The sequence below is a fragment of the Oncorhynchus tshawytscha genome, linkage group LG13 (genome assembly GCF_018296145.1).
Source record: "Oncorhynchus tshawytscha isolate Ot180627B linkage group LG13, Otsh_v2.0, whole genome shotgun sequence".
Classification (NCBI taxonomy): Eukaryota; Metazoa; Chordata; class Actinopteri; order Salmoniformes; family Salmonidae; genus Oncorhynchus; species Oncorhynchus tshawytscha.
The window spans coordinates 30,636,339-30,661,409 of record NC_056441.1 but is presented as its reverse complement, the minus strand read 5'-3'; the positions used below and the strand labels follow the sequence as shown (position 1 = coordinate 30,661,409).

Here is a 25,071-nt window from a genome sequence, read left to right as displayed (position 1 = left end):
AGATAACATCATGTGCAAACACACCTGACATTTCCAAAATGATATACAGTGGGGCAAAAAAGTATTTAGCCAGCCACCAATTGTGCAAGTTCTCACACTTAAAAGATGAGAGAGGCCTGTAATTTTCATCATAGGTACACTTCAACTATGATAGACAAAATTAGAAAAAAAAATCCAAAAAATCACCTTTTATGATTTTTAATGAAATAATTTGCAAATTATGGTGGAAAATTAGTATTTGGTCATAACAAAAGTTTATCTCAATACTTTGTTATATACCCTTTGTTGGCAATGACAGAGGTCAAACGTTTTCTGTAAGTCTTCACAAGGTTTTCCCACACTGTTGCTGGTATTTTTGCCCATTCCTCCATGCAGATCTCCTCTAGAGCAGTGATGTTTTGGGGCTGTTGCTGGGCAACACAGACTTTCAACTCCCTCCAAAGATTTGAGATCTGGAGACTGGCTAGGCCACTCCAGGACCTTGAAATGCTCCTTACGAAGCCACTCCTTCATTGCCCGGGCGGTGTGTTTGGGATCATTGTCATGCTGAAAGACCCAGCCACGTTTCATCTTCAATGCCCTTGCTGATGGAAGGAGGTTTTCACTCAAAATCTCACGATACATGGCCCCATTCATTCCTTCCTTTACACGGATCAGTCATCCTGGTCCCTTTGCAGAAAAACAGCCCCAAAGCATGATGTTTCGACCCCCATGCTTCACAGTAGGTATGGTGTTCCTTGGATGCAACTCAGCATTCTTTGTCCTCCAAACACGATGAGTTGAGTTTTTACCAAAAAGTTATATTTTGGTTTCATCTGAGCATATGACATTCTCCCAATCTTCTTCTGGATCATCCAAATGCTCTCTAGCAAACTTCAGACGGGCCTGGACATGTACTGGCTTAAGCAGGGGACACGTCTGGCACTGCAGGATTTGAGTTCCTGGCGACGTAGTGTGTTACTGATGGTAGGCTTTGTTACTTTGGTCCCAGCTCTCTGCAGGTCATTCACTAGGTCCCCCCGTGTGGTTCTGGGATTTTTGCTCACCGATCTTTTAATCATTTTGACCCCACGGGGTGAGATCCTGCGTGGAGCCCCAGATCGAGGGAGATTATCAGTGGTCTTGTACGTCTTCCATTTCCTAATAATTGCTCCCACAATTGATTTCTTCAAACCAAGCTGCTTACCTATTGCAGATTCAGTCTCCCCAGCCTGGTGCAGGTCTACAATTTTGTTTCTGGTGTCCTTTGACAGATCTTTGGTCTTGGCCATAGTGGAGTTTGGAGTGTGACTGTTTGAGGTTGTGGACAGGTGTCTTTTATACTGATAACAAGTTCAAACCGGTGCCATTAATACAGGTAACGAGTGGAGGACAGAGGAGCCTCTTAAAGAAGAAGTTACAGGACTGTGAGAGCCAGAAATCTTGCTTGTTTGTAGGTGACCAAATACTTATTTTTCCACCATAATTTGCAAATAAATTCATTAAAAATCCTACAATGTGATTTTCTGGATTTTTTTCTCATTTTGTCTGTCATAGTTGAAGTGTACCTATGATGAAAATTACAGGTCTCTCTCATCTTTTTAAGTGGGAGAACTTGCACAATTGGTGGCTGACTAAATACTTTTTTGCCCCACTGTACCTCCTGTGCCATTGTTCCACCTGCTATAATTGGCATTATATATGAAATAACATGATGTCAGCTGACATGAAAGTGAACAGACAACTAACATAACAGTATTTTGACAAGTTTGTTGTGACTTGTCTCATATGGTAAGCCAGGGTAGTTTTTGAGTGAAATCTATTTATAACCATGAAAAGAACCAAAGTGATTCAGCCACTTTAATGAGGAAAAACACTGTTTTGCAGCTAGGGTAGACTTGTCTACATTGCAGTGTTGTGTTCGAAACCACCTAAAGTGAGACCAATTCAAGACCAAGACCGGAGCAAGTCGAGTCCGAGTCAAGACCAAGACTGGAGGGGGGGCAAGACCGAGACCAGACGGGGAACAAGGGGTCTGAGACCGAGTCAAGACTGAGACCAGAAAAAACATAATTCTGATTTTGTCAAATTGCCACCATAACAAAAGTTCAAAATGTCCAGTATTTCTGTGTTCATATTTCAGATAAACATATGGATTTTTCTGACATTCAGAATGGTGAAAAAAATGCATGCTGAGGACAAATAGAGCCACTCTACAAATTATTACTAACCCAAACACAGTGGAGAACAATGAGGGCCTTCTACGTCTTCAGAGAAGGGCTAAAGATTTATAAAATAATAATAATAACAATAATAATTATAATTATATTGTTATTTTCAATGATGTTCTGATTTCATCTCTTCAGTTTTTGTTGGAAAGGAAAGGGTTAACACTGAATATAAAAAAATATCCAATCAGGGTTTTTCTTTGGTTGCCTCTGGGGCTAGCTAAATCAGCCATTGGCTAGGCTATCAGAAGCTAGGAAGAAGGAATCTGCCATTCCACTGTATTAGGGCAGCATTTTGGAGTGACAGTGGAATCAACCAATCACATTTTGACTTGTAATGGGACCATTTTTACAAAACTCTTTCTCTTTTTAAAACAGGTCATTTCGCAATAGCAAGCTGTAGTTTCCCACAGTCTAGCTAGCTATCTTTTGTTGTAAACTAGTTTGCAGCAGCTGCAGCAGGTGTTATCGAAGAGGATGTTGTTGCTAATTTGTTAGCTTCTCCCTTTTCAAGAATAACTTTCAACAAAACGTTAACCTTTTACTGCAGTGGGCTAGATCAGGGTCACACAGTGGAATTATAGGTAGTCTTTAACAAATCTACTTTGAAACAAAAGTATACACCTCGCACATGGTTATGGGCTTAAAAAAAGACACCTGTACCATGTCAAATAGTGTTTTTTTTGCATCCCAATTTTAATATTTATATATATCACAGAAGACTGAGATATAACAAAACTGTTTGACATAGAAACACCAGATGTCAGAAAAAAATTTAGCTTTATTATTTATGACAAAAAATATTAATAACATTCCACCCATGAGGCCAAAGAGTGTGCTTTTGGTCATTGGCTGAAGGAAGGGTTGTTTCAAATTATCATCAGCTGGTGAGTGGAACTGTGTTTTTCGTAATAATAATGTATCATTTTTTTGTTTTTCCTCAATCTGATTGGGTGGGCCTGGCAGGGCCTGGCTCCCCAGTGGGTGTGCCTGTGTCATCGAAGGTCCACTCATGCCTACAGTATGCCCCTGATGCAAACAGCTCATGATGACTGAATTGCACATCACAAATAGCCAACTAACCAAGACTTTGGACCAAACTTTTTCAGTACCTGGTTTACATACTCATTGTTGCCTTAGTTAGAATTTACTGGTAGATATCATACATTGAAATGTCCTACCTACCGGCTCCATGCCAAAACCAGTTGAGCTGCGCGCGTTTGCTGACTACATATTGTATTCTGCTGAAACTAGACTGTGTGCAGCGCGCAAGCGAACACATTTCACGTGATTTGCGATTGTGTAGGCTACTTTGTGTATGATTTCACTATTGTACTACATAATCGTATACCTCCACTACACTACTTTAATAAGCATCCGTGGGGATTAAGAAGTGAGTATACGCAATGCCCACTGGAAGAAAAGTGTGTATACGGTATATACCTGCATAGCTTCCACTACACCATTGGCCCGTTGTGTTTAACAAAAAGTGCACTCTCCTACACGAGTGCGCTGGTATTACCGTTGCTGTCCTTTCAGAATCACGAACCCGTCACACACTAAAGACCTATGTCCGATAGGTTCGCCACTGCGCAATCATGTCTATAAAAGACCGAGACCGGTTTCGAGTACTACAACACTGCTGCATAGGGTTGAACGTTGTTCATTTTTGTCTAGCTTATCTTCTTCTGATGTTTCTTAGGGATATTGTTCGTGATATCTCCCGCTGTTACAATTTACAACTAAACTTCAGACTCGGATTAGTTTGTTAATAGAATAGGAATGCGTTGTCTGTATTGTACAAGTACCACATTCCAGTAGTTATAACATATTCATTGTGCGAGTTTAAAATCCATATATTTTGTATATGATATGTGTGTGTGCGCGCGCCTGCGTTGTTTCCTTGAGCAAGTCATGACTACAATGAGGAACTCCGTAGTGGCGTTATCATTGGAGACCACAGCTACAAATTCATAGTCATGGCCAAACCCCGCCTATTTCTAAAATGTCTCTTCTTAAAAAAAAGGATTTTAAACCTACCCCCACTGCTAACTTATACCAAAACCTAACCTTAAATTAAGATCAAAAAGCAATTTTTTTGTTTTCATTAATTGTTATGATAGCCAATGTTGGCTTTGTGACTGTGGTAACTAGTGACAACCTAGTCATAGCGGGTTTGCATCTAGGCAAGCAAGCACTCCCAACAAAGTTACGTATAAACCGAAGGAGGGGCAGAAATAAGATGAACTTTTCCGCATTCCACGGTTAACTGTAAAGAACTCTGACTGTAGGCTTATCTACACATGGACAGGGGAGTTTGCTACGTCGTTGACTAGTTGTCCTACTACTTGTTGACTAGTTGTCATCGGGAAAAATTCATTGCAACGCATTAGAAGAACAAACACTTATTTGTTTCAGTTTGCAAAAGAGCCTGGTCAGGCATTCAGTTGGGTGAGTGTTTCTCCTGACGATCTTTTCGACGCATTTTGTTTTCGCTGATTTATGCTTATATATATATATAACACACACACACACACACACACACACACACACACACACACACACACACACACACACACACACATACATACATACATACATACATACATACATACATACATACATACATACATACATACATACATACATACATACATACATACATACATACATACATACATACATACATACATACATACATACATATGTCTGTAAACCACCCAGGCGACCCAATAAATTATAACCTCATGATAATAAACGATGTGCCGCTCTCATCACCCGCTTTTCTCTCAAAGGCCATTGCGCACGACTGCTGCAATCTTGATCGTTCCCGAATAGTTACATTTGATGAAAAACTGCAATACCTTTTGGAATAGAACATTTATTTTCGGGTTGTGTTCTGCTATAGTCTGATGGTTGTAATGGATTGTCAGAATCTGAAGTTTGGCATTTTTAAAATGAGAAAATTGGGCACGTTACACACCATTTATTCTGGAGTAAATTATGGGATTGTTTTTCATAACTGGTTCATCCGAGTTTCTGATTATAGTTTTTCCCATAACGTTTAGGCACCCTCACTTCTCTTTCTCTCAATTGACTTTCATAGTTCCCCAATTCCAACGATTCAGCTTTCATATATTATTATTGAGGTGTCCACATGATCATAATCTTCTATAAATCTTTTGCTTTATGTGGTGATCAATTTAGTATTTTCTACAAGTGCTATCCTATGACTAGCTGGTAAACGACTTTATAGTTACACACAAACACGCACAGGGGAAGGCCAAACTCAACATAGTGTTGAAAAATGAACATCACATTCCCTTAGACACACCAGTGTGGTCAGGGTCTGCAGTAGCCCAATAATGGATTAAATGAGCCTAATGTTACTCTTTATAGTCCAAGGACCTTACATGTTCTGTTTAGAGGTGAATTGGCTCTGGCAGCCGAAACAACCAAATGCACCATCTAAACGTGAATCGAATGTGAAACACTCCTGCCCCATAGCATGTTGGCTGGAGTACATTGGTGACATGCTGAACGTCAATTGTCGCTCATGGAGTGCCAGACTAGTCTCTTTGCTCAGTTGGCTAATACAGTGGGTTTTGAGTGGCGTGTGTTGTTGTACAGAAGGTTGCAAATTTGATCCCTGCTCTTGGCAGAATAGAATACACTCTGTTTACGTGGTACTGGTCCATGGCTTGTGCCCACACAGAAGTCAAGTGGGTTGAGCAGTAGTTATCTCAGAACAGATCAGTCTCTCTACACTCCATGATGATGGCATATTTTCTTCAGAACTGAACTGTACTGTCTATCTCTGACTCATCTCTTGTGAGGATAGATGTATGATAACAAGGCATTTTTTTGTTTTATTGGGCACCTAGTCAGCCAGACGCGCACGCACGCGCACACACACGCACGCACACACACGCATGCACACACACATTTTGCATACACAAAGACACCAGTTTGCTGGTGGCACCCATAAACAACCGCTTCTTCACACTTACTCTTCAGGTTAGAGTGCCCTAGATAAGACAGTAAAGCCACGGTCTGTCTGTCTTTTTTGGCCCACATTTAGGAGCGAGGCCTCACTTTTAGCCGCTTATCAGACCTCTTGGCATGATGACATAGTGCACCGTTCATAGACAAGGGCCATTGTTCCACTGTAGTGTTATTTGGGGAAGGGGTGGTTTTGGAGTTGCGGGGGAGCTGGTTCTTGAATCAACGCTGTTGTTCTCAGGATATTGTCATGTTGTTGACTTCATGGTATTGGGGTGGGAAGCTGGGGGTGGATCATGAGGGGAGTCTCGGGAATGTCTTCTTGAGAATGATTTTTAGCAGGGGAGGGGGCATGCACATAAAAACTGTCAGACAGAGTCTGAGAGTGAAAGATATTATTGTGTTCTGTAGTTAGTATTTATACAGGAAGACTCACAAACACTCACATGCTGTCACAAATAGACACATTTAAGTTTACACCAGTTGTATTCGGCGTACGTACATAACCTCTATATGATTGCAGACTGTTGAATTTGACCCCTCTTGTCCTCACTCCCTTTCTCTCTCTCTTTAATCTCTTTCTTTCCCTGTCTCTTTCTGCCTCCCTCCCTCACACCATATTTTGCTCTGTCTGTCTGTCCGTCCGTCCCTCTCTCTCTCTCTCTCTCTCTCTCTGTATTTGGTTCACTATATTAGGCACGACTGGATGCCGACAAGGATAATTCTTCCCTGCAATTAACATCAGTAATCCTTTCAAAACTGATCACCAATCCCCATTGAAAATATTCAAAAGGGCCGCATTACATAACCAAGGGGGAAAAAACACTCACTGATGCATGCGCTGATGTACTTTGACACTTGAGGCTTTCTGAGGGTTTTAGTCTGTTATTTTAATCACGTTTGTTTTCGTACGGTGGGTAGAGGCAGAGTAATACTCTGTGAACTTGCACTTTTAAACAATGTCTCACTCTTCAGTCCCTCTGCGTTCACTGCTAATAAAGGCTTATGGGTAATTCCATTTGATTTCAATAACTTTTTGACTGCACCCCTTTTGATTTGAACTTAACTTCCCATACATATTTGCCCATAGTAGAAGTGGTCAAAACTGACAAAACATTTACGAGATAGAGGTGCTAAAAGTTGACCCATTTTGCATACTCCACCATACCACAAGACATCCATGTCTTTATCACTGGTAAAGATAAATTGTGTAGTTTGATACCATTTAATTAAGTGATAATGTCCGAGAAGCTGGTGTTTGGAGGATATATTGGCATGGGTGTTGTTAGGCACAAGATTAAGTCCAAACACCGGCTTCGAGGGCATTATCACATTTATACAACGGGTTACCAACATATTCAAATAATGATTGACATATATTCATTAAAAACATTATTTTGATGAATTTATTCATACTATTTCATCCGTCCACAAGATATAGTCCCTAAACAAATCTAGGGTTGCTACCCAAGCCGGCTGGTCGTTCGTTCTGTTGGTTCAGTTGCCAGAGACAGGACCCAGTCGTTCAGTCTTTTTGTTCTGTATCTGTTTGTTCTAAATGTTCCATTGCCATACTGGCTGGTAACGTTCTTATCCCTTGAATGTAAGCTAGCCAACTAAGGCTAACTTACTGTGACATCAACCAGTGCAGACAGAATAACAACAGTAGCTGCATTTGTTTAAGCTGTTTTGTTGTGACATTTATTTGGATACATCCATAACAATGAGCTAAAGAGGCACAATTTCACCTGGCATAAAAAAAGTTCTCTCTCGTTAGGACACTGTTGTTCAGAGGAGCTAGCCAACAACACAACTAACACAATAACTTCAAACTGAAGCTGGAAAGACTGCAAACTAGCTGTTCTTTGTTTTATTTGACCTTTTTTCAATTTACATTTCTTTGCATATATCCATAAAAATTATGCCAGCTGATTCATGATTTCGACTGGCTGAGAAACGCTGCCTGCCTCTATTCCTCATCAGTTCGAGATTGAATTCGAATATTGAAACAATGTTGCAAATGTCGGCGAGACAGACAGCTAGGTTAATACAAATTGCCATGGTTGAAAACTAAATGTTAGTCTAAAAGAAATGTGAGATAATGTCTTGATCAGTGGCGATTTTAGCATGTAAATCTTGGTGGAACAAAAAAAGTGAAAAATGTGGGACGCATGCCAGCAATATGTGCCAAAAGTGCAATATGTGCCAGGTAAAAAAGCTAACGTTTAAGTTCCTTGCTCAGAACATAAGAACATATGAAAGCTGGTGGTTCCTTTTAACACGAGTCTTCAATATTCCCAGGGAAGAAGTTTTAGGTTGTAGTTATTATAGGAATTATAGGACTATTTCTCTCTATACCATTTGTATTTCATATACCTTTGACTATTGGATGTTCTTATAGGAGCTTTAGTATTGCCAGTGTAACAGTATAGCTTCCGTTCCTCTCCTCGCCCCTACCTGGGCTCGAACCAGGAACACATCGACAACAGCCACCTTCGAAGCATCGTTACCCACCGCTCCGCAAAAGCCGCGGGGGAACAACTAGGGGAACAACTACTCCAAGTCTCAGAGCGAGTGGTGTTTGAAACGCTATTAGCGCGCACCCCTCTAACTAGCTAGCCATTTAACATCGGTTACACCAGCCTAATCTTGGGAGTTGATAGGCTTGAAGTCATAAACAGCTCAATGGGGCGGCAGGGTAGCCTAGTGGTTAGAGCGTTGGACTAGTAACTGGAAGGTTGCAAGTTCAAATCCCCGAGCTGACAAGGTACAAATCTGTCGTTCTGCCCCTGAACAGGCAGTTGTTCCTAGGCCGTCATTGAAAATAAGAATTTGTTCTTAACTGACTTGCCTAGTTAAATAAAGGTTAAAAAAAAGTGCTTGAAGCATTGCGAAAAGCTACTGGCAAAACACACAAAAGTGCTGTTTGAATGAATGCTTACGAGCCTGCTGCTGCCTACCACCGCTCAGTCAGACTATCAAATACTTAATTATAACATAATAACACACAGATATACAAGCCTTTGGTAATTAATATGGTCGAATCATTTCGAAAACAAAACATTTATTCTTTCAGTGAAATACGGAACCGTTCCTAAATATTGCTGTTAATCTAAATATTGCTGTTACATTGCACAACCTTCAATGTTATGTCATAATTACGTAAAATTCTGGCAAATTAGTTCGCAACGAGCCAGTCGGCCCAAACTGTTGCATATACCCTGACTCTGTTGCACAGAACGCAAGAGAAGTGACAATTGCTGTAGTTAAAAGAAATTCATGTTAGCAGGCAATATTTCACCTGGTTAATATTGCCTGCTAACCTGGATTTCTTTTAGCTAAATATGCAGGTTTACAAATATATACTTCTGTGTATTGATTTTAAGAAAGTCATTGATGTTTATGGTTAGGTACAGTCGTGCAGCGATTGTGCTTTTTATTTTTTTTTACAAATGCACTTTTGTTAAATCATCCCCCTTTTGGCGAAGTTGGCTGTCTTTGTTAGGAAGAAATAGTCTTCACACAGTTCGCAAAGAGCCAGGCGGCCCAAACTGCTGCATATACCTTGACTCTGTTGCACAGAACGCAGGAGAAGTGACAATTGCCGTAGTTAAAATAAATTCATGTTAGCAGGCAATATTAACTAAATATGCAGGTTTAAAAATACAGTGCCTTGCGAAAGTATTCGGCCCCCTTGAACTTTGCGACCTTTTGCCACATTTCAGGCTTCAAACATAAAGATATAAAACTGTATTTTTTTTGTGAAGAATTAACAACAAGTGGGACACAATCATGAAGTGGAACGACATTTATTGGATATTTCAAACTTTAACAAATCAAAAACTGAAAAATTGCTCTATAGAGCCTTCTTCTTATGAGTGGAATCCTAATTTCAGATATTTCAGATTGGACTCGAGCTAAAATCATCCATTGGCCTCAACTGAAGGTATGTCTGAACATTTGAGTTGCGGGTGCACATCTCAATATTGGTTTTGTGTTGTAAATATGTAGCAGTGTTTTTTTTGTGTGATGTGCCTTGTGTTTGGACCCCAGAAAGATTAGCTTATGGGGTCCATAATAATAATAATAATAATAATAATAATAATAATAATAATAATAATAATAATAATAATAATAATAATAATAATTTTAAAAAGTCAGGATTCAATTCATCCCCTATGCACCTCAAACTCAACTCTGGACCTCGAAGCCAGTTCCACTGCATTTTTTAAATTGTTCCCCTGTAATCAGGGACTGATTTAGGCCTGGGACACCAGGTGTGCACAATTAATTGTCAGGTAGAACAGAAAACCAACAGGCTCTAGACCTAATAGGGTAAGAGTTGAATACCCCTGCATGCTATCACATTTGCCTTAGAACTGTGATATTAATTGTTTTCTCTTTGTTCAGGTCCCGACCTTGTGAAGACATAGTTGAAAGCACCATGCAGCACATGGATGTGAACCAACAGTAACATACAGTGAGGTGAAACTGAGGAGAAGAAGATCAGTATGGCAGTCTTTAATAAGCTTGATAATGTGGAAGACCTCTATGAGATTGGAGAAGTACTTGGGAGGTAAGGATGGTCATTATAAAAGGTATTCTTGTATGAGGCTGTTGAAGTGAGGAAGGTATTATAACTCTGATTTCAGTTGCTTTTCAAGGTCAATTTTGCATATGCTGTTTTGTTACATAGGTCAATGTTAACTAAAATTCTACCTATGCAATTGAAATAATAAAGAAATGGACCGAATTGTGAATAGAAAGAAACTACTCATGTCTGAGTCTTGTTGCTTTTCAACATCACAAATGACATTGCAGAACAGCTACATAAATAAATCTGTGTTGTGTTCAGGAGGAACATATTTTTATTGGATAGACTCAGGTAGTACCTACCCATTTCAAGATGTTTCCAAGCAAGTAAATAAATTGTTGCACTTTGTCGCCGCCCCAGTGGCCACTTTGGGCAGGTGCGGGAGGTGCGCGAGCGGGCCACGGGGGCTCGCTGGGCTGGGAAGTTCCTGAAGATTAGGAAGTGCGCCAGCAGCCGTCTGGGCATGGAGAGGAAGAGCGTGGAGCGGGAGGTGGAGGTCCTGCAGGCCCTGCAGCATCCCAACATCATGGCCCTTAAGGATGTGTTTGAGAGCCGGGCCGAGGTGGTGCTGGTGCTGGAGCTGTGAGTGGAGGGAGGGGAGGAAGGAGAAAACAATACTATTTGAACCCAGGTCGTACATGCAGGGCAAGTCATTGATTCCATGAAGTGGCTGAATTATGTAGTAGAGTTAAGTTCTAACACTTCTCTCCATGTATTTTCCTCCTTCCTCTTTCAGTATTAGTGGAGGAGAGCTGTTTGACTTCATTGCTGAGAAGGAGAACCTGACAGAGAGCGAAGCCATCGAGTTCATGAAGCAGATACTGCTGGGTGTGGGCTTTATGCACAGCAAACAAATAGGCCATTTTGACCTAAAGGTAAATTATGCTAGTGTGTTGATTTGACATATCTTTAGTTTGTTACTCACTCCATATGACATTTAGAAATCCAGTGCTGCAATAGTCTGTGGTAGTGATTTACATCTAACCTCTTACCTCCCCAATAATACTGCTAATGTAGTAGTATGCATGAAAATAGTAACACATCAAAGCCTGTCCATTTATTGAATCCAAAATCCTAGGCTTTTAGGCATAAGTACTTGAAGTGAAAAGAGCATATCTGTATTCATCCATCCCAAAACCACATCAGACAAACATGCTGATACTGTTACTTATTAGCAGAAATGTCCATGCCGCACGCTTACCGCACATGGTCATGTTTGTATCCACAGGTGCCACTAAACAGAATGTGCCTGTTCACTAGTGTTGATGAACATGCTGTTTGCGTGCTGGTCGGTCAGAGCGCGGTCCGCATGCAATTGACCATTATGGTCAGATTGACCTCATTTTGCATATAATATGTTTACTCCCCTTCCCCAATCAGCCGGAAAACATCATGCTGTCAGCCAAGATGGCCCCAAACACTGACATTAAGATCATCGACTTTGGGCTGGCCCACCGCTTCCAGCCAGGGGAGGAGTACAAGTGCATGAGTGGCACCCCCCAGTATATTCGTGAGTAGTACAGTAATTTCATATAAGTTAGGCCCAGTTTAAAAACGATGTGAATGCATCCATCCTCATCCTTTGCTGTGAAGCACTTACTGACATGACTGGATTCTTGAGTACTGGATTCTTGAAACCCATTGCTTTCGTTATATCCAATTGTCCCACCACTGATTGAGGGAGGGAGGGAGGATACTTTAGAAAAAGACTAGGACAGACTGTAAGCTAGGTTCAGGACGATTTCTGCCACCATGGTGCATCAGTCAGAATGAGAATCAGGAGATGGAACCAGAATCCAGGTTTAGGGGTATTTATTAAACAAAGTTCAAACACAGGAACGAACAGAGGCATATGGGGGAGTGTTTTGGAACAGAGGTAGGGCTTGTGCTTTAGGATGTGGCTTGTAAGGCCTTGGAGATAGGATTGGATGTAGTGGTCTGGAAGGGAGATTCAAAAGGGAAACATTAGGAACACAACATAAAGCTGCTGACGTGACAGAGTAGTGCCAGGTGACTTATAGGGAATGAGCTTAACATATAACTACAAACTAAGGAGGCGGCCAGGACTCAACACAAAAGGGCCATTAGCATAGCAGGGATATAAAGGATATAACATAACAAGTTCAGGCAGCATAATATACATGGTTAACATTTCTCCTACAATACAAGGCACTTACTTAATCATATCAAGCCCAATGGCAGGATGGAGCCACCTCGTGGCATCACCAAGCAAACTATTCTAGTGTGTAGGAAGGAGCATGCCACTTAAATAGAACCTGAAAGGGGTTGAAAAAGACAAAAGTGGCGTGATTTAGGCGTGGAAACAGATGTGATGGAAAGGGACGCGGTCTAGGGTAATTGGAGACAATTAGAAGACTGTAGGAGTGGCATGACCCTTCACAACAGATGCATTATTAAATAATTGGAACAGGCCCTTTGTAATGCAGTCCCTACTGTGTTCTGTGGAAGTTAGCGCGTATTTCCAGGTCCAGGGTTTTCCACGGAGACAGCGAAAGAAGTGCAGTGTCATGATCTGGGTTGATGGTGTTATGATAAACTAGGGGGGTTGCAAGTCCAGTTGAAACAGGAAGTGATTTGGAGGATGTAGTATAGTCGCTATTTCAGTGATAACTAAAATACACCCCCAACCCAGATAATTTAAGAAACCTCTTATCAATATAATAATTATATTCTACATATATTTAAAATCTACATATTTAGTACAACAGTATATCATAAAGCAAAAATATCTTTAAAATCCTCTTAGATTTTGAAACATCAGGTAGTTCGCCCCAAGACAAAGAGCTGTTGTCAAACACTAGCTGCTTCAACACAGATTTGGCCAGCATGATAAGGTTGGCATGGTTACAAAGCTCTTCCTGTTTGGAATTCAAATGTGTTTTCCCACCAGTAGCAGCTACAGTACGGTAGGTTTAAATAATACAATGCGACTGGTGGAGGAAGTTATCTCAAAGCCACTGGAGTTGTTTGACTTGTAGAAACAATCTATTCATGTTTTTCTGATGAATGCAGTGCTCATTTTGCATTCTTAAAAATGTGAAATTGTTCCTTTAGGTAGTGTGAAGTCTGACAGGCCTTCTGGGCTTGTCATAAATGCTGCTACATGCATAGACAAGTTTCTCCGATTGCTTTATTGGCATGAAATACAATTTGTAGATATTGACAAAGCAGTATAGCGGTACAGCATTTCAGATACAAGGAGAAGGGGATACCTAGTCAGTTGCACAACTGAATGAATTCCACCTCATTTAACCCAACCCCTCTGAATCAGAGAGGTGCAGGGGGCTGCCTTAATGGATGTCATCAGCACCCAGGGAGCAGTTGTTGTTGTTGGGGGTTAACTGCCTCTCTCTCTCTCTCTCTCTCTCAGCCCCTGAAGTGATCAACTACGAACCTCTGAGCACAGCTGTCGACATGTGGTGAGTGTCTGTACTGCCCCCTCTTCCAACATATACAGACACCTAAAATGACCCCCTTCCATCTTGATGAATAAGCCCCTGGGATGCGTTTGGACATGTGTAGGCACGCTTTCCCTAAACAGTGTGACTGTTTCTGGTTGAATGCATTAGGTACACCCTATGTGTTCAGACACTGTATAACAATCTGATTCTCTAGTGAATTTCGACTAAATCAAATCAAATACGGTGTTTTTTTTACACAGAAATGAACTGGTCGGAGTCTAAAGGGTTGGATTTGATTGTAGTACAGTAGAATATGAGTGTACCCAGACGCGCTCCAGCACAATGTTAATAAATGGTGCTCAAAACTGAGGGACTTAAAAAAAGAGCAATTCTTACCCCAGGACACTTCACGTTGTGACTATCCTCGAAAAGCAAAGGAGCATTCAGATGGCTGTGTTTATCTTTGATGTTTATTTTAGGGACAAACAGACTAGCTTATGTTTTCGATGTGTCATGCCTCTCCACCAGAACCTTAAACAGGAAACTGCCAGAGATAGCTGATTATAGTACTTTTAGAAATACAAAAGCAAGCATTAAAAAACTACTCACCACAACAGCTCTAATGTCTACATCCTTTGGAATAAAGTTATGATAATGAGATAATAACTGAGTCTAATAACTGAGTCTATCTAGGCCTCTGTGAGAAAAATAACAACAACGTTTTTTCTTTGTTTGTGTTTGCCCCTATAGGAGCATCGGAGTGATCACCTACATACTGTAAGTTGGGGGAGAAAAGGGGGGTGCTACTGTATGTTTGGATTCACACATATGCCCAATTCCAAATCAACCCTTGCCCTACCATAACCCTTCATTTTTTTTTTTTTTGGGGTGGGGGTAGATAAGCGTTAATATTGCAGATAGATTGTGGCTTCCATTAATGTAATTGTCTGCATCATTTCCAATCCCCCATATATTGTGTGTATATGTAAACTCTGCAAAAAAAGAAACTGACCATTTTCAGGACCCTGTCTTTCAAAGATAATTTGTAAAAATCCAAATAACTTCACAGTTCTTCATTGTAAAGGGTTTAAACACTGTTTCCCATGCTTGTTCAATGGACCATAAACAGTTAATGAACATGCACCTGTGGAACGGTCGTTAAGACACTAACAGCTTACAGACAGTAGGCAGTGAAGGCCACAGTTATGAAAACTTAGGACACTAAAGAGGCCTTTCTACTGACTCTGAAAAACACCAAAAGAAAGACGCCCGGGGTCCCTGCTCATCTGCGTGAACATGCCATAGGCATGCTGCAAGGAGGTATGAGGACTGCAGATGTGGCCAGGGCAATAAATTGCAATGTCCGTAATGTGAGCCGCCTAAGACAGAGCTACAGGGAGACAGGATGGACAGCTGATCGTCCTCGCAGTGGCAGACCATGTGTAACAACACCTGCACAGGATCGGTACATCCGAACATCACACCTGCGGGACAGGTATAGGATGGCAACAACAACTATTTTCAAGTAAGGCAGGTCCTAACCAGACATCACCAGCAACAATGTTGCCTATGGGCACAAACCCACCGTCGCTGGACCAGACAGGACTGTCAAAAAGTGCTCTTCACTGACGAGTTGCGGTTTTGTCTCACCAAATCAAATCAAATCGTATTTGTCACATACACATGGTTAGCAGATGTTAATGCGAGTGTAGCGAAATGCTTGTGCTTCTAGTTCCGACAATGCAGTAATAACCAACGAGTAATCTAACTAACAATTCCAAAACTACTACCTTATACACACAAGTGTAAAGGGATAAAGAATATGTACATAAAGATATATGAATGAGTGATGGTACAGAGTGGCATAGGCAAGATGCAGTAGATGGTATCAAGTACAGTATATACATATGAGATGAGTATGTAAACAAAGTGGCATAGTTAAAGTGGCTAGTGATACATGTATTACATAAAGATGCAGTAGATGATATAGAGTACAGTATATACATATACATATGAGATTTTTTAATTTTTTATTTCACCTTTATTTAACCAGGTAGGCTAGTTGAGAAAAAAGTTCTCATTTGCAACTGTGACCTGGCCAAGATAAAGCATAGCAGTGTGAACAGACAACACAGAGTTACACATGGAGTAAACAATTAACAAGTCAATAACACAGTAGAAAAAAAGGGGAGTCTATATACATTGTGTGCAAAAGGCATGAGGAGGTAGGCGAATAATTACAATTTTGCAGATTAACACTGGAGTGATAAATGATCAGATGGTCATGTACAGGTAGAGATATTGGTGTGCAAAAGAGCAGAAAAGTAAATAAATAAAAACCGTATGGGGATGAGGTAGGTAAAAATGGGTGGGCTATTTACCGATAGACTATGTACAGCTGCAGCGATCGGTTAGCTGCTCAGATAGCAGATGTTTGAAGTTGGTGAGGGAGATAAAAGTCTCCAACTTCAGCGATTTTTGCAATTCATTCCAGTCACAGGCAGCAGAGAACTGGAACGAAAGGCGGCCAAATGAGGTGTTGGCTTTAGGGATGATCAGTGAGATACACCTGCTGGAGCGTGTGCTACGGATGGGTAAATAATGTAGGGTATGTAAACATTATATTAAGTAGCATTGTTTAAAGTGGCTAGTGATATATTTTACATCAATTCCCATTATTAAAGTGGCTGGAGTTGAGTCAGTGTGTTGGCAGCAGCCACTCAATGATAGTGGTGGCTGTTTAACAGTCTGATGGCCTTGAGATAGAAGCTGTTTTTCAGTCTCTCTGTCCCAGCTTTGATGGACCTGTACTGACCTCGCCTTCTGGATGATAGCGGGGTGAACAGGCAGTGGCTCGGGTGGTTGTTGTCCTTGATGATCTTTATGGCCTTCCTGTGACATCGGGTGGTGTAGGTGTCCTGGAGGGCAGGTAGTTTGCCCCCGGTGATGCGTTGTGCAGACCTCACTACCCTCTGGAGAGCCTTACGGTTGTGGGCGGAGCAGTTGCCGTACCAGGCGGTGATACAGCCCGACAGGATGCTCTCGATTGTGCATCTGTAGAGGTTTGTGAGTGCTTTTGGTGACAAGCCGAATTTCTTCAGCCTCCTGAGGTTGAAGAGGCGCTGCTGCGCCTTCTTCACGATGCTGTCTGTGTGGGTGGACCAATTCTCCACAATTCCCCACACAGGGGTGATGGTCGGATTTGCATTTATCGACAAAGGAATGAGCGTTACACCGAGGCCTGTACTCTGGAGCGAGATCGATTTGGAGGTGGAGGGTCTGAGGCAGTGTGTCACAGCATGCACTGCAGTACTTAATGCAGCTGGTGGCCACACCAGATATTGACTGTTACTTTGGATTTTGACCCCCCTTTGTTCAGGGACACATTATTCCATTTATGTTAGTCACATGTCTGTGGAACTTGTTCAGTTCATGTCTCAGTTGTTGAATCCTGTTCTGTTCATACAAATATTTACACATGTTAAGTTTGCTGAAAATAAACGCAGTTGACAGTGAGAGGACGTTTCTTTTTTTGCTGAGTTTATATAATTTTGTCTTTCTTTATTATTTTCTCTTAACTACCTCCCCTAATTGGATTAAACTAATGGACAACAACACTTAGGCTTCCACTTCTAGCTTATACATACTATATACATTTTACGGACACAGTGTATTTTACAATAGCTATCTTTTGTTTGTTTTTAGTCCCATCCTTCAGCTACCCTCAACCCCTCCCATCCATCTCTGAACACCATCCAGTTTTGATTTCTGTTTGCCATATATATTTCAACTGTGCTGTGATGTTTCACAACAGGTCTGAACCTTTCTATTTTCATTGTTTCAACAGATTATCTTTAATTTACAAACATTTTTGCTATAAGATTTATTATATTATTTATTGATCGATTGACTATGACTTTTCAAATCACCCAGCATTGCTATTTGCAGAGTTAATCAGATAGTTATTAACAATGTGGCAATAGTGCCATCTTCCTCTCTGTTGACTTGGAATTGGGCAATAGTAACAGCAACCTTCTTTCCTCTGACTCCCCTTTATTTTTTCCAGACTGAGTGGTATGTCCCCGTTCCAAGGGGACAAGGACGAGGAGACGCTGAGGAACATCATAGCCCTGAACTATAAGTTTGACGACCACCACTTCAGCATGACCAGCGCCATGGCCAAAGACTTCATCCAGAAGCTCTTAGTGAAAGATCAGAAGTAAATAATGCATTGGTCATGGGTAATTTGGCCTATTATGATGTCAAGACAAATATGGGAAATGACTGGCATAGTGAAAGCATCACTTATTTTATGACTTTGCACCTATTGTAAATGGATGGATACTAGATTTTTTTTTCAGCCACTATACTTTCTTTTCAGCCTCTATTGATAGAATAGGAACTGTCTATTGTATGAATAGATCACCCTTTGTCTAACTTTCTGTGGTTACTTGTCTGTCTCTCTGTGGTTACTTGTCTGTCTCTGTGTAAGTGAGAGAATGACAGCTGAGAATGACAACTTTCTATTTCAGATGCTATTGATAGAATATGAACTCACGTATCAAATTAATAGATTACCTTTTGTCTGACCGCCTGTGGTGTCTGTGTGCACTGATCTTATCGTCTCTCTGTCGGTCTGTCTATGTGTAGTGAGAGAATTACAGCCGAGGAGTGTCTACAGCACCCCTGGATCAAGGTGAGAGTCAGCAGCACAGGGCTTTGCTCCTTACAAACGGTTTAATATGGAAAGGATAAACGCTGACATTCTGTACATTACCTTAGAAATAAGGGACGAGGCGGAGCAGAGGTAAAGTACAGAACGTTGGCGTTTATCCCGCTTATACCACAGCTGCCAAAGAAAACAATACTATAAGCACATATTTGGGGCGGCAGGGTAGCCTAGTGGTTAGAGCATTGGACTAGTAACCGAGAGGTTGCAAGTTCATATCCCCGAGCTGATAAGGTACAAATCTGTCGTTCTGCCCCTGAACAGGCAGTTAACCCACTGTTCCTAGGCCGTCATTGAAAATAAGAATTTGTTCTTAACTGACTTGCCTAGTTAAATAAATGTAAAATGTACCGGTAGAAAGACACGCGACCCAGTCGTTCATTCTTATCCAACGGCTCACAGTCACGATCTCTGCAGTAGCTGTTTTCTATTGACATTCATTTGGATGCATCCATAATGCCCAATTTTGCCTGGCATAGCTAGAAAAGTTTGCCCTCGTCAGGACACGCAACACTGTTAATTACGAGTAGATCGCATTGCATATCAAACACTAGGCTAGAAGTTAGCTAAATTGTTTGTTGCTAGCAAACCTGCCAATATGACAAGCAAATTAAAATATATCAGTTGCTGAAAACAGCTGGTCAAACTATAAACGTGGGAGTATTTGACAGCATAGCGCCATTTGCGTCATGACTGCAACAGTAGGAACAGAGAAATTAATTTATCACTCACCATGTTACATCAGATGCTCAAAAAAAGATCTCTGCAAAAATAAATCAATGGTAGTTTTTTTTTCCTCGTTGGAACTGCGATTGTGTGGTTGTTGGATTAGGTTTCTGTAACTTTGTAGCAAGTACAGTTTGCATGTGTTGGCGCTTATTGCTTCACGAATGCAAGGTGTCCCGATATCTTTTCCAACTGTCCCGTTATCTGGTTTTAATGTCCATTCTAGAATGCCCTTCTAATCAATCAGAAATGTGTATTCAGAAAGGCTGTGGTATAATGCACGTTTAATATGTGTATTTGTTTTTAATCTCTAAATTGATTAATTGTATCTCCTTCACTTATTATCTATCCCTCTCTTTTAGCCTCTGACACGGAAACAGGTGGCCAACAGGAATCGCTCCTCCATCAACATGAAGAACTTTAAGAAGTTTAATGCCAAGAGGAAATGGAAGGTGAGTAGGATATATGGCCAATTTATATCATATAATTTTATGCCATATCACATATTGTTATGACACTGAATGAAGCTCAAATATTGAAAATGTGCATGTGTTTTATTAAAACAGATAATGAAATCAAACTGAGGTCATTGCTACACAGTCGATGCTTGTTGAGGGTTGAAGTAATATGTATATCACCAAAGAAAAAGCAGAAATATATATTTTTTTAAATAACTCAATTAAAACCCCCAGAAGAAGACTCATAGGGATCCAAGTCTTGTATATCGCCCTGATATGGTGTAATGTAGATTGTAAAGTTGAAAGAACTTTGATTGCCTTCAATGGTTAAAGCATTCATTCATTAAAAACCTGTTTTACAAAAGATTGACTCAAACTTGGGGAAAATTCAGTGGAAGTGAGAAGAAACTGAATCCCTAATAACATGAGAGGGGTTTCGCGTCTTCTGGGGTTTTAATGGAGGGACATTTTCTTATCCTATTTCCTCTTCTATGGTGATACAAGGACTAGCACACTCCATGGCAGAATTTGAAATCTCAGCAGGTGTCTTTGAAACTTCTTGGACTTCTTGGTGACTGTATGTACAGTGCATTCGGAAAGTATTCAGACCCCTTGACTTTTTCCCAAATTTTGTTACATTACAGCCTTATTCTAAAATGGAAGTGTTAAAGTGTTCCCCCCTCATCAGTCTACACACAATACCCCATATTGACAAAACAAAAACAGGTTTTGAAATTTTAGCAAATTTATTGCAAATAAAACATGTAACTGATATTTAAGTAAGTATTCAAACCCTTTACTCAGTACTTTGTTGAAGCACCTTTGGCAGCGATTACAACCTTGAGTATGACGCAACAAACTTGGCACACCTGTATTTGGGGAGTTTTTCCCATTCTTCTCTGCAGATCCTCTCAATCTCGGTCAGGTTTGATGGGAAGCGTCGCTGCACAGCTATTTTCAGGTCTCTCCAGAGATGTTAGATCGGGTTCAAGTCTGGGCTCTGACTGGGCCACTCAAGGACATCCAGAGACTTGTGCCGAAACCACTCCTGTGTTGTCTTGGCTGTGTGCTTAGGGTTGTTGTACTGTTGGAAGGTGAACCTCACCCCAGTCTGAGGTCCTGAGTGCTCTGGAGCAGGTTTTCATCAAGGATCTCTCTGTACTTTGCTCCGTTTAGCTTTCCCTCGATCCTGACCTGTCTCCTGGTCCCTGTCGCTGGAAAAACATCTCCACAGCATGATGCTGCCACCACCATGCTTCACCTTATGGATGGTGCCAGTTTTCCTCCAGGCGGGACGCTTGGCATTCAGGCCAAATAGTTCAATCTTGGTTTCATCAGACCAGAGAATATTGTTTCTCATGGTCTGAGAGTCCTTTAGGTTTCTTTTGGCAAACTCCAAGCGGGCTGTCATGTGTTTTTTACTAAGGAGTGGCTTCTGTCTGGTCACTCTACCATAAAGGCCTGATTGGTGGAGTGCTGCAGAGAAGGTTGTCCCCAGTCAGAGGCTGGCACTAAGATAGCATTGAATGAGCTGTATTCCGCCATAAGCAAACAAGAAAACGCTCACCCAGAGGCGGCGCTCCTAGTAGCCGGGGACTTTAATGCAGAGAAACTTAAATCAGTTTTACCTAACTTCTATTATCATGTTAAATGTGCAACCAGAGAGAAAATAACTCTGGACCACCTATGCTCCACACACAGAAATGCATACAAAGCTCTCTCACACTCCATTTGGCAAATCTGACCATAATTTCATCCTCCTGATTCCTGCATACAAGCAAAAATTAAAGCAGGAAGCACCAGTAACAAGATCAATAAAAAAGTGATCAGATGAAGCAGATGCTAAGCTACAGGACTGTTTTGCTAGCAGAGACTGGAATATGTGGCATCAAATGGCATTGAGGAGTACACCACATCTGTCATTGGCTTCATCAATAAGTGTATCGATGACGTCGTCCCAACAGTGATCGTACGTACATACCAGAAGCCATGGCTTACACGGAGTATCTGCACTGAGCTAAAGGCTAGAGCTGCCACTTTCAAGGAGTGGGACTCTAACCCGGAACCATCAAACAGGAAAAGCGTTAATACATGACTAAGATCGAGTCATACTACACCGGCTCTGACGCTCGTGTGGCAGGGCCTGTAGACCATTACAGACTACAAAGGGAAGCACAGACGAGAGCTGCCCAGTGACACGAGCCTACCGGACGAGCTAAACTACTTCTATGCTCGCTTCGAGGCAAATAACACTAAACAGGCATGAGAGCACCAGCTGTACTGGAAGACTGTGTGGTCACGCTCTCCGCAGCCAATGTGAGTAAAAACTTTAAACAGGTCAACATTCACAAAGCCGCAGGGCCAGACAGATTGCCAGGATGTGTACTGCAAGTATGCACTGACCAACTAGCAAGTGTCTTCACTGACATTTTCAACCTCTCCCTGTCCGAGTCTGTAATACCAACATGTTTTAAGCAGACCACCATAGTGCCTGTGCCCAAGAACACTAAGGTAACCTGCCTAAATGAGGCAGCAGGTAGCCTAGTGGTTAGTGCGTTGGACTAGTAACTGAATGGTTAGAAGATCTAATCCCAAACCGACAAGGTAAAAATCTGTTGTTCTGCCCCTGAACAAGGCAGTTAACCCACTGTTCCTAGGCTGTCATTGAAAATAAGAACATGTTCTTAACTGACTTGCCTAGTTCAATAAAAGTAAAATAAAAAATGACTACCGACCCGTAGCTCTCACGTCTGTAGCCATGAAGTGCTTTGAAAGGCTGGTCATGGCTCACATCAACACCATCATCTCAGAAACCCTAGACCCACTCCAATTTGCATACTTCCCCAACAGATCCACAGATGATGCAGTCTCTATTGCACTCCACACTGCCCTTTCCCACCTGGACAAAAGCAACACCTATGTGAGAATACTATTCATTGACGACAGCTCAGCATTCAACACGATAGTGCCCTCAAAGCTCATCAATAAGCTAAGGACCCTGGGACTAAACACCACGCTCTGCAACTGGATCCTGGAGTTCCTGATGGGCCGTCCCCAGGTGGTAAGGGTAGGTAACAACACATCCACCACGCTGATCCTCAACACAGGGGCCCCTCGGGGGGCGTCCTCAGCCCCCTCCTGTACTCCCTGTTCACTCATGACTGCACGGCCAGGCACGACTCCAACAACACCATTCAATTTGCCGATGACACAACAGTGGTAGGCCTGATCACTGACAACAACGAGACAGCCTATAGGGAGGAGGTCAGAGACCTGGCTGTGTGGTGCCAGGACAACCTCTCCCTCAACATGATCAAGACAAATGAGATGCTTGTGGACTACAGGAAAAAGAGGACCGAGTACGCCCCCAAGCTCATCGACGGGGCTGCAGTGGAGCAGGTTGAGAGCTTCAATTTCCTTGGTGTCCACATCACCAACAAACTAACATGGTCCAAGCACACCATGACAGTCCTGAAGTGGCACGACATAACCTATTCCCCCTCAGGAGACTGAAAAGATTTGGCATGGATCCTCAAAATGTTCTATAGCTGCACCATCAAGAGCATCCTGACTGGTTGCATCACTGCCTGGTATGGCAACTGCTCGGCCTCCGACCGCCAGGCACTACAGAGGGTAGTGCGAACGGCCCAGTATATCACTGGGGCCAAGCTTCCTGCCATCCAGGACCTCAAAGACTCCAGCCACCCTAGTCATAGACTGTTCTCCATGCTACCACACGGCAAGTGGTACCGGAGCACCAAGTTTAGGTCCAAGAGGCTTCTAAACAACTTCTTCTCCCAAGCCTTAAGACTCCTGAACATCTAGTCAAATATCTACCCAGACTATTCGCATTGCCCCCCTTCCCCTCTCCACACCACTGCCACTCTTTGTTGTCATCTATGCATAGTCACTTTAATGAAGCATTTCACTGTAAGGTCTACACCTGTTGTATTTGGCGCATGTGACTAATAAAATTAGATTTGATTTGATAATTGCCTTGTTTGCTCTATAACCTGTTAGTTCAGATGCCTTGCAGCGTGATATATAGGCATAAGGCTGAGACAATAAGAAGACAGTGACAGAATAAATTAATCACAAAACCAGAGTGCAACATCTGTCTGGTGAAGTCCACAAAGCATATTAGATGTAACAAACAGTTACATGGCATACAGCATGGTCAATCAAGTTAATGTTACCGACATTTTCAGACTACTAAACAACTATTGACTTAGAACACCAGAGAGTTACCGCAAGTCGCAAAAAGAAAACGGGAGCTTCCGCCACTATTCCAGCACCATATCAAATCAAACTTTATTTGCCACATGCGCCGAATACAGCAAGTGTAGACTTTACCGTGAAATGCTTACTTACAAACCCTTAACCAACAGTGCAGTTCCAGAACTTCAACATGTTCAACAGCATCACATCATCTATGCTTAAGTCTAATACAGTGACAAGTAAAAGATTCAAAAACAAGTTTTTTTTTTTTTTTTTTTGGGGGGGGGAGAGTCTGGCTTCCCTTGGCATCCATGCCACTGAATTTCACCATACCAGGGTGACATCCAAGACTTGGATCCCTAATCACATGACGTTGGTTTGGGCTTCTTACTTTTCTTCTGTTTTTTTATTTATTTTTTTACCCACTTTTTTCTCCCCAATTTCGTGGTATCCAATTGGTAGTAGTTACAGTGTTGTCTCATCGCTGCAACTCCCGTACGGACTTGGGAGAGACGAAGGTCGAGAGCCATGCGTCCTCCGAAACACAACCCAACCGCACTGCTTCTTGACACAATGCCCATCCAACCCGGAAGCCAGCTGCACCAATGTGTTGGAGGAAACACTGTACACCTTTCATGGAGGGACTTTTTCTTATCATATTCGCAGCCTGAAATATTTCGCTGGCAGAAATACTGAGCAGACCGAAATATTGAAC

The 25,071-nt window shown here is 41.7% G+C and overlaps 1 protein-coding gene across 3 annotated transcripts in view; it reads left to right on the top strand.

Annotated features, from left to right (window-relative positions):
• The window catches only part of LOC112264672 (death-associated protein kinase 2), a 35,789-nt gene that overhangs the window by 6,131 nt on the left and 4,587 nt on the right, over nucleotides 1–25,071 (top strand). For 2 of the 3 annotated variants that reach the window (XM_024441436.2, XM_024441435.2), the window contains exons 2-10: nucleotides 10,620–10,785; nucleotides 11,164–11,385; nucleotides 11,540–11,678; nucleotides 12,184–12,313; nucleotides 14,195–14,243; nucleotides 14,976–15,002; nucleotides 18,292–18,444; nucleotides 18,876–18,921; nucleotides 20,043–20,132. In XM_024441436.2, coding sequence (XP_024297204.1) covers nucleotides 10,721–10,785; nucleotides 11,164–11,385; nucleotides 11,540–11,678; nucleotides 12,184–12,313; nucleotides 14,195–14,243; nucleotides 14,976–15,002; nucleotides 18,292–18,444; nucleotides 18,876–18,921; nucleotides 20,043–20,132 — 921 coding nt within the window. In that variant the 5' untranslated portion in view covers nucleotides 10,620–10,720. Of the gene's footprint in view, nucleotides 1–4,399; nucleotides 4,659–10,619; nucleotides 10,786–11,163; nucleotides 11,386–11,539; nucleotides 11,679–12,183; nucleotides 12,314–14,194; nucleotides 14,244–14,975; nucleotides 15,003–18,291; nucleotides 18,445–18,875; nucleotides 18,922–20,042; nucleotides 20,133–25,071 lie in introns of those variants that run through there. The other variant, XM_024441434.2, reaches the window with a different exon arrangement.